Source organism: Nanorana parkeri, unplaced genomic scaffold (genome assembly GCF_000935625.1).
Source record: "Nanorana parkeri isolate BGI_ZX_2015 unplaced genomic scaffold, ASM93562v1 scaffold605, whole genome shotgun sequence".
In the NCBI taxonomy this organism is placed as follows: domain Eukaryota; kingdom Metazoa; phylum Chordata; class Amphibia; order Anura; family Dicroglossidae; genus Nanorana; species Nanorana parkeri.
Genome location: NW_017306873.1, coordinates 989,798 through 1,000,184, shown reverse-complemented (window position 1 = coordinate 1,000,184; position 10,387 = coordinate 989,798). Strand labels below are relative to the sequence as shown.

The 10,387-nt window shown below is 42.2% G+C and overlaps 1 protein-coding gene across 1 annotated transcript in view; it reads right to left on the bottom strand.

Moving 5' to 3' along the window:
- Positions 1-2,160: 2,160 nt before the first annotated feature.
- Positions 2,161-10,387, bottom strand: part of ADGRA3 (adhesion G protein-coupled receptor A3) — a 62,566-nt gene continuing 54,339 nt past the window's right edge. The window contains exons 18-19 of the mRNA XM_018562833.1: positions 6,237-6,332; positions 2,161-3,734 (exon numbers count right to left, since the gene is read on the bottom strand). Of these exons, the coding sequence (XP_018418335.1) occupies positions 2,486-3,734; positions 6,237-6,332 (1,345 nt within the window). The 3' untranslated portion in view covers positions 2,161-2,485. The remainder of the gene's footprint in view (positions 3,735-6,236; positions 6,333-10,387) is intronic.

The window sequence follows — 10,387 nt, the reverse complement described above, 5'->3', positions numbered from 1 at the left end:
AATGTTTTGCTGGGATTTAAAGTCCTCTATAGCTGATGGTATTATTCTGCATTGCTGTATAATGTATTGCTGAGAATTGTAGTCATCTATAGCTGATGGTATTAATCTACAGTGCTATATAATGTGCTGAGATTTGTAGTCCCTCTACACTGCAGCTTGGAGTCAGTGGCAGAACTACCAGTGTCGCAGCGGTCGTGTACCGCACTGACGAGGTAATCCTCTGCTACTGGTGTGCTATAAATTTCCTCAACCCAGAAATGTATCTATCACGTTACTTTCAGGTGTGCATGCAGAAGGGGGGTCATGAAAACAGCTGATTCGGATGACTGTCATTTTGGTGGCACCCGGGTGCGGGCCGCACCCCCCTTGTGACGCCACTGCACGGACTCACCGTAAGTGATGCGGTCGAGAAAATGTATGGGGTCGAAAAACAATTATAGAACACTGACTTTGACACTGTCTGGCTCCTCCCAACAGCTCACAGCCTAGAAGTCTGGTGGCCCACCGTGGGTGAGAGCGTCTGAGTAGCGGACATGAAGTGCAGCTGCTGTGCTGACAGAGAGCCTGGGAAGCAGCGCTGGTGATGACACCTGCCACCTCAGAAGCAGGGACCCACACACAGAGGGGGGAATTTATCAACACTGGAGCAGACAAAATCTGGAGCAAACTTGCATGTCAACCAATCAGCTTCTCTTTCTCATTTTCAAATCCCAACTGAGCAAACTGAAGAGAGATGCTGATTTGGTTGCCATGGGAAATTGCAATTCCCCCCAGTGTGTCCACTGATAAAAGTGGAATCAGTTCTGCACTATCACAGAAAAGGTCTTGCCTCCTATACACAGAGGCCGTTTATGAACACTGCGGTCACTCTGTATAAATAAATAAGGGTAAAAACAGCTGTTACATTAGATGCAGCATCACCTCAGCAGGCCAGGTGTGAGGGAGGAGTGGGAGGGGAGGCTGACTGACTCAAAAATCTCTGTCAAGGTGCCCATACATCTGCCGATTATTGTACGATAATCGCGGGTGATTCCGCGATCGTACGATAATCGTAAGGTTGATGGGCAGCGTGCGTCCGCATTTACTGTACCGTTGTGCGATTTTTGTATAACCAGCACGCTAGAAAGGCCGCCAAAAAGATTGGTAACGCGATCGCAAGACGAAAGCTGCACGACCCGAGGTGCGCAAGAGCATACTGCACGCTCACAAATATACAGTGAGGAAAATAATGATTTGATCCCATGCAGATTTTGTAGGGTTGCCCGCTTACAAAGAAATGAAAGGTCTATAATTTTTATCATAGGTGTATTTTAAATGAGAGAGACAATATCTCTGCTAAAGGTGCTTTGCCGCATTGAGGGGCCATTGGAAGGGGCCATGTATTGTAAAATCCTGGATGAGAACCTCCTTCCCTAAGCCAGAACACTGAAGATGGGTCATGGATGGGTCTTTCACCGTGACAATGACCCAAAACATACCACAAAGGCAACAAAGCAGTGGCTCAAAAAGAAGCACATTAAGGTCAAGGAGTGGCCTAGCCAGTCTCCAGACCTTAATCCTATAGAAAATGTATGGCGGGAGCGAAACTTTGAGTTGCCAAGCGACAGCCAAGAAACCTTAAGGATTTAGAGAAAATCTGTAAAGAAGAGAGGACCAAAATCCCTCCTGAGATGTGTGCAAACCTGGTAAACCAACTACAAGAAACGTCTTACCTCTGTGCTTGCCAACAAGGGATTCTCCACCAAGTCATGTTTTGCTTGGGGATCAAATACTTATTTTACTCACTGAACTGCAACTCAATTTATAACATTAGTATCATGTGTTTTTTCTAGATTATTGGTTGATATTCTGTCTCTATCATTTAAAATACACCTATGATAAAAATGATAGACCTTTTATTTCTTTGTAAGCAGGCAAACCTACAAAATCTGCAGGGGATCAAATCATTATTTGCCACACTGTATAATATATAGATATTTACAGCTGCATTCTTCAAATAAACAAAATACATACATATAGTGATGAGACGTAAAAAAAACCCAGAAACAATAATAAAAACTAACATGTTTCCCCCTCATATACAGCTAAAACTTTTACACAGGTAAGTTGAGCGCTCAAAAAAAAGAACATATTTCAAATGTATCAAACGTGACTGTGAAAAAGCCATTTATTACATGTTTAAATACAAATCCGTTAAGGAACAAGGCATTCAATATATGACAAAAATACATACAAAAACATTTTTTTTTCATAAAAAAATACTTACAAAATAATAAAAATCACTTGTGAAAACAAACAGTCGTTTACAAATAAGTTCACTTGAAGTTAAAAGTCTTTTTTCTTCATAGTTAGCGTTCTCCCAAAAAAGTACAGGTAAAAATAATACAAAAAGATTGTCTGTAAACAATAGCAGTTAGTGAGTCTTTGCAGGGATGGACTAATCCCGTGTCCGGTGACTTCCCACCAGTAATCCAGCATGGAAGTACTACACAGTAGTTTCATGTTTCCATAGTCCAGTCCTAACATTTCCATTACTGTCAGCATTTATCGGTGGCTCCTCCTCCACCACCACTTCATCTTTAGCTGGCTCGTTTTGGACGGCCAGATTTAGACCATATGATTTTTGCTGGCTTTCCAGTTCCACAGCTATGGGTTCCCTCAAAATGTCTTTTTTGTGGTTGCCAGAAACTGTCTTTTCCATATTTCTGCTATACCTAGGCAGTGTGCTACCGGCGTCACTACTATCTTGGTGACTCTGGTTAAAATGGCGTTCTCGATAAGCCAGATACGCTCTCCTGCTGCGAGAATGACCTTCAGAGTAGCTTGGACGACTTCTTGGTGCCGTGTTTTGTACGCTCCCATCAACACTTGTGGGGACATCATGGGCATACTCCCTTAGAACAGTAAGTCTGCTTGACCGGTGACCTTTACTTCTATTTTTGTGATGCCGAGATGGGTGACCGTTGGAACGATATTGAACCTCTAAGGGTGCAACGTGCATTTTGATGTCATTGTCCACAGAATGCTCAGTCAAACTGTTATCAAGTTGGGGGGCTGTGTTGACCGGCAATGAGTTTGTGTTACATTGGGCTGCAGCTGCTTGTATGTTAGTTAGTTTGCAGCCTTGTGATGAATTTTTAACACTGGATGCGCTCTTGTTGGTGCATGAAGACTCAGCACTGCTATTTGTGCACTTAGGAGCCTCACCATTGGTGGCGGTAGAGTTGGATGGTGGAACATTGACCTGGACAGAATACGTACTTCTTCCTGGACAGAACATAATTATTAAAACTCTTCTCAAATCTTCTCTATTCATGCAGTGGTGTACCACTAAAAAGGCACCAAGGCTTAGACATGTGACCCCGAAAAAGCAGCTGAAGTTCAGATTCATTGGGTAATCCAAGGAGACTGCCAACGCACCAAATATCCAAAGGGAAACATAGAGAAACAAGGTAAGGCTGACTCCAAGCAGCTGAGCTTGGAATGTCTGTTCATTCTCCAAAGCTGATGTAGATACTAAAGACACAGAGAGTGAATCTGGATTGTTCCCCTCCCCGCTCTCGCTGGCTGCAAGACGCTGCTGTTCCTCGGTTTGCTCTTTTAGTTCAAACACTCGGTCAGGGTGGCGCTTGAGTTGAATGAATATGCAGAGGAAGTACATGCAGTTTATAAAGACAATAAAACTTGCTGGACCGTAGAAGGCTCCGAGGCTTGGTTCCCAAGCCATCCAACAGCTGAAAATAATAAAAACAAGTGCATTAGAATTTCACAAGAGTAGATAATGCATTGTACAGTACAGCCTTCCTCTAACAGAAGATATTTAAATGTCTCATTCTATCACAGATCCGAAAAATAAGGGCATTATTTCCTAGTTTAGGACAGTGAGGAGAACCATACAAATCATTCCTTTATACCCTAAATGCCAAATTCACATCCAGGGACGCGTTCCGGTCCAGTGCGATCTGCAAAAATGCTGCACTATTTTTGCAGATCACACTGGACCGGAATGTAGACACTAATGTGCCTAATGTGCGGGCGATCAAACTGTGGGGAGAGGACATGGCTGCGGTGCAACCCCATGCCCCCTCCCGCCCCTGAACGCATTCTAGTGCGTTCTAGAGGCACGGCGTTGCACACTCCAACAGGCCCCTGGAGGCAGCGCCCTGCCTCCAGGATTTTTTACTATTTTTTAATTTTATATTTTTTACTGTTGGGGGGGCTTCCGGGAAATATTAGGGGTCTAAACAGCCCCCTGATATTTCCCTTTTAAAATAGAAAAAGAAATTGAGGACACAAAGTCCTCAATCTCTTTTTCTGCTGCCTCGGTCCTAAATGAATGGAAAGCACAGAGACTTCCCATTCATTAAGAAAATATTTTACTATCATCCAGTTTCTGAATGGGGAGGAGCCTCTGTACAGAGTGCTTGTCCCCATTGATAAACTCATGAATGAACAGGAAGTGATGTAAATCACATAGTGTTCATTCATAACTGAGGACACATAGTACTGTGTGTCCTCAGTTATTTACAAACACTGGAGTGATCAGCTGATCGCTCCAGTGTTTGTCCTGCACAGAGGATTGGTACATATCATTGATATGTACCGATCCTCTGCCGCTCGGCCACGCACAGAGGGGGGCAACTTCTCTCCCCTGCAGAGGGTTGGGGGATGGGCGGGTGACGGAGCCGCTGTAACAGCAGCATGTGCAGTGAGGAGAGTCGCCGGCTATCAGAAGCGGCTCTCTCTCTCCTCACCGCTCGGCGTGCTGCTGCCATAGCGGCTCCGTCCCGCGCCGCTGACTGCAGCTTTACTTTTCCTCGGATCCCCGCTGCATACAGATGGGGGAGAGCAGCAGGGATCCAGAGAAGACAGGACATCGCGATCACTGGTAGATCGCGATCGACCTTATGGACACCCCTGTAGTAGGGCTTGTGACCCATTGAGCAAGTAGAACCATTAACCCTTTCGCTGCCAAGGCATTTTTTTTTGCACATATGATATAATGCACATTTTGGGAAAATTACTTAGAACCCCCAAAACATGATGTATTTTTTGAAAGCCAACACCATGTAGAATAAAATGGTGGCAGTTGCAAATTTTTATGATGCACGATATTGGCGCAACTTTTTATCAAACCCAAACATTTAGTGAAAACTGCACTAATGTTAATTTTAGTGCTCCAAAACAATAAAATAGCAAGTTTTTTTGTAAATGATAAAATATGAGGTTACAACGAGTAAATAGATACCAAACACACCCAGATTAAAAATTGTGCACGTCTGTGAAACGGCGACAAAATTCAGTACCCCAAAAAGTGCTTAAACTATGCTTTGAAAGCCCCCACAGGTCATCAGTTTAGAGATGCAGGTAAATATTGGCCCTAGAATTATTGCTCTCACTCTGGCGTGTGCAGTGATACCAAAGATGTGTAGCGCGATCGACATTTTCGTACGTAGGCGCACCCGACACGTGTCAATGTGCGCGTGCTCGCGAGGGATTTAATTTTTTTTAAAATTATTTTATTCTATATTATTTTTTTTACTTTATTGCTATCACATGGGGGTACATTGCACTTCAGTAGCTTATTGCTCGGCTTCACTAGACGAGCAATGACAGCTCAGGGACCGGAAAGTGATGCAATCTACATCCATCCTGGTCCCATAGAGTGGGGAGGAGAGCGGTGAACGAAAGTTCACCACTCTCCTCCCCAGCTTCCTGCCGGCACCAGACATGTCGGCCCCAGGCCTGCAGCAGAGACCGTGAAACACGGCGGGGGCGTCTGGTGGGGACGGGACGGGTACTTTACCTGCCCATAGAAGCAATCTGAGACGCCAGAATGAGCCCCCGGATCCTTTCACAGGACCGTGCTGCCAATGAAGTACTAGGTACGTCTGTGGACGCGAAGGGGTTAAGGCTATTGTGAGAAGGCACCAAACAAATCAAAAATACCTCTAACCAAATCAGTTTACAGCACAGTAGAGCCTTAGCTGAACATAAGGTATTCAGGTGTCTCATTACATCACTTATCCCAAAATAAAAGGACTATACCTTATTTTAGGAGAGTGGGTGGAACCTGTTCTAAGAAGGGTATACTGTCTAATGGGCTGATTGAACTGCAAGGATTTTTAGTTCCTTTAGTCGCTTCTCACCATAACAAGGGAAAATATTTTGTCCTTATGGTTTATATCTGAAAAGAAAGCTGAATGTGTGGGTTTAGAGATCCATGAATTACTTACTATGGTGCAGTGGGCTGGCTCCCGTAGTTTTTAGTGTTTGCCGCTGCTGTTATCCCACAGACAATGATAGGAATGCCGCCGCCAATCAGGTAAAACCTTAAGAGAGAAAATGAGAAAATAATTATAATGTTAACTACACAAATATTTATACAAGGGCTTCCGTGATGACTTCCCACTGCTGTTGAATTGCTGGCTAATTTAGTGAAACTTCCTGCAAGCATGACTATTTCACACATCACATTCCTGAAACTACAACTGCAAACACATTATTTTTGGGAAAAGGCCAAACTTTCAGGTTTAAAAATAAAAAAAAGGAAATTAACTTCTGCTGCCACCTTGTGGACAAATATGACAACACATTGCTGGGGACAGCTCAGCCACTTTCCTGTCCTATTATAGACTGCCATCATTATAGGGAGCTAGTCACCAAGAAAACAGTTTGTAGAGGTGAAGCGCTTCAGTAAAGAGAGAGAGAGATTCTAGTCTATTGCACTAAGACACAATTCAGTCATATCTGCTTGGTAAATGCCAAGGTTTTGAATCTATGCAGCTTCCTGTATGTATATCATGTATGTATGTATACCAGTACTGTTCAGGAATGGAACGACAAAAGAGAAAGAAGACAGAGGAAGACATACTCCCTGGATTCCTCCCCTAGTAGGCCAGTAAGGCAATCTGCACCATTATCAGCAATGGCTGTTAGGGATTCAGCAGTGCACGCACCCCCTTTCCATAGGAGATGGCTGCACGGTCACCCTGGCCCCCTTTTTGTAATCTGCATTGGTTGAGAGAATACGCAAGTTTTCTTACTACTACTACTAACAATTCTATTATTAGCATTAGCCTGTTAAACACAGGTTTAGTCAGGTAATGCTGGTTCGGATGCTGAGCACTTTGGTGGCGTTCAGTCTAGTACTGTTATGGCTGATGCACTATTTGAGGTCTTACTGCCTTCTAGCGGGATGATATCCTCACCTGGGGCAAATTTTTTAAATGTTTTTTCTACTGATTCTTTTAGTAGTAATATTCCAAACCCTTCATCTATCTATCAAACGGTTATGTCTGAAAACTTGCCCTGTAAATTGTCACCTCTTGGCCAAATTTGGAGGGGAGAGTTCATCAATTTATTGCCACTTTTACCATCTTGCAAAATAACTTTTGTTTAAAAATGTAAAAGAGGGGTAAGGATAGGTCAAAATAAGATAGCAAAACAAATTAAAACAAGTGCAATGATACTCACAAAGGTCGAGTTAAAACAGGCTTGGTGCTGACGAAGGAGGTGTGACCTCAGAAACGCGTAAACCATCAGGGAGGACGAACAGCCGGCTGGCTAAGTCCCTCGTGTTCAGATCATTTCATGCCTGTTTTAACTCGACGTTTGTGAGTATCATTGCACTTGTGTTAATAAAAAGTTTGTACGCGATGGAGGCGCTCTGTGTTTTGTTTTGCAGTGCTGAGGTTTCCCTAAAAGCTAGTGAGAGCTGCCTCGTTAGCGTCTTGTATCACGATCACTGCAGACTGTCTCCTTTCCTGGACTCAAGCCGCTGGCGCTTTGTTATATAGTGTCTGTTGCAAAATAAGATAGACCTGTGGCAGTTTCCAAAACCTGCCACCTCCTCCTCAGCCCCTTGTCATAAGAAATTGTGCTTTGCATATAACAAATCCCATTGGGAATTCTTATCCCAATACAAGTGTAATCATGAGTGTAATGTTGAGTAAAAGATTTGGAAGAAGTTAAGGTCACAGGCCTGTTTGTCTTGCTGCCTTTTCCCAATTTCAAATGTCTCCTCATGGTTCCTAAGAAGCCGTATGGTTCTTATCCAATCATTCACCATTTTTTTATTTCCATCAAGTGAATCACCAATTAATGAGGCTGATTAGACCAGGTCTTCTGTATCTTACTCTTGACGATGCCTTCATTTTGCTATAATGATTTAGCTGTGGCACTCTGATTAACTGGGAGTAACCAAAATGCTGCTTTGATATCTGCTTTGGATATCAGAGGGTGTAGTTCTTTAGGTTTTCATTTTGATCATTCTTATAATTGTTCTGATAAATGTCTACCTAGGGGGCTTTCTTTGTCCACCTTGTATTTTGAAGCCTTTTCCACAACGGCTTATTCAGCAGCATTTTTAGGGAAAGAGATTTTGAATGAACTGGATGACTTTCTTTTTATGGGTCCTCCTGATTACAATATGTTTCTTGATTTACTTTCAATATGTTATTAGACATGTTCCTCTTTTGGTATTCCTTTGCAGAGGGAAAAAAACATTCCCCTCCAGATTTGGAGTTTCTCTCTATTACTGTTGATTCTTCTGTCATTGAATTTAGACTGCAACCTAAAAAAAATAAAAAATTCCTAAACCCAGAACCTCGATTTCCTCCTTTTTGAGCAGGATGCTACTTTGCTTTACAATCATTATTGAGACTTTTAGCGTTTTCTTCTAGAGTTACCCCTATGGGTAGAATATTTTATAGACAATTGTCATAACCATAAGTGGACTAAAATTCCCCTTTTATCATTTAAGACTTTCTAGGTAGATAAAAGAGGAAGATAAAGGATAGTTCCACTTTACAGTAAAATGTGAGAAAACCCCTCTATATGTTTGTTATGTGTTCCCATTCCCAGAGCATACCAAATGCTTTTTAAAATAAGATTTCTTACCTTTTAGATATTTACTTTGGAGGAGGTCTTTGTGCAGACTGCAAGCTATTCTGAACAGCTTGAAAGGGATTCTATCCCCATAGAAAGACATGGGACACAAAAGAGCTTCCCCTCATCCACATACAATGCTTCTTGCTCTTAAACACTATCTTAGGACAGTGACTGTTAAAACCTAGTTTACAACTTATAATGAAGTCTATCAGGCCACTTCAGACAGGGTTAATAAATGGTAAAAATAGCTTCCCTTAGCCTCGTCCTTAACATTTTATAGGGGTAAGCTAGGACGCAAGTATAAAAAGCACCTAAAAATGGAAGCAGCAATTTCTAAATTATGCAATGTGGATGGGAACAAATATAAAGTAGGTGTTATACCAATTTGGCTGCAAAAGTAGAAATACACTTGAACATTTGGGAATGTTTTCATGTAAACATTAATGGCTGGACAATTTGGCACACAGAATTTGTCAATAGTCTTAAATCTCTTCCGGTTGGTGAGGGTTAGCCGGGGAAGCAGAATGGACCTAGCTAATGTTAATTATTTCATTAAGTTGACCTGTGCTTCTAAAGCTAGTTTTATTAAGGTGGCTAATGACTGTAGCATTTTGGTTTTACATGAAAAATAGATAAATAAGAAGAAACACCTTAATAAACATTGTGGCCTTTTCCACCCACAAAATCCTGGTTTCCAACCTGCGGCCTGATGGCCATGTACAGCCTTATTGGTGCAGCCCTTGTACACCAGCAGTTTAGTAGAATTGAAGCACTGAACTGTAAAGGGGGGCTGCAATGGCAGTGATTTCTAGCATTCTTATGTAATATGTCCTCACCCACAACTGTAGCATGTCCACAGTCTCTGACTATCTCCTGCAGTCTTGACAGTCTTCTATAGCGTGACATATATTATATTATGTGTGGCCTCTGGGTGGTGTCAGGCGCCATGGGTGAGGTCTTCTATACATTCTAAGTTGACCACCACTGCACTAAATGGTCCGTGAACTTTTTTTTTTTATTTGGTTATTTAGGCCCTTTTTTGGGCTAATGTTCCCATGCGACACCCCTTGAACGAGCAAAGTGACAGTCTCTTGCAGCTTCAGGACAGATAGCTGTGGTTAATGCATATAATGTTATCTTATTCCATATAAATTTTTATTGAAAAGGTTAAACGAGTACAAAAACTCATTTACGAGTACATAAACTCATACTATCTCATTGTAGTATTAGGCTAGTTTCATTTCGTTATCAAACAATATTAATGTCATTTCGTTCCCTGGGGAACCAAAGTGTCCAATGATAAAATAAAAAGCAATTAGAAAAAAAAAATCTTGAGAGAAAAAGAAATGAACTAAGGCAGAAAGGGGTAAAGCTACAAAGAGAAGTAAAGAGGAGAATCCAGAGGTCAAGTGGATCTGAGGGATAAATAAAAACTGAGCACAGGAAACGGTCAAATGGATAGCAAACGTAGAACAGATCGGGGGGGGGGGGAGAC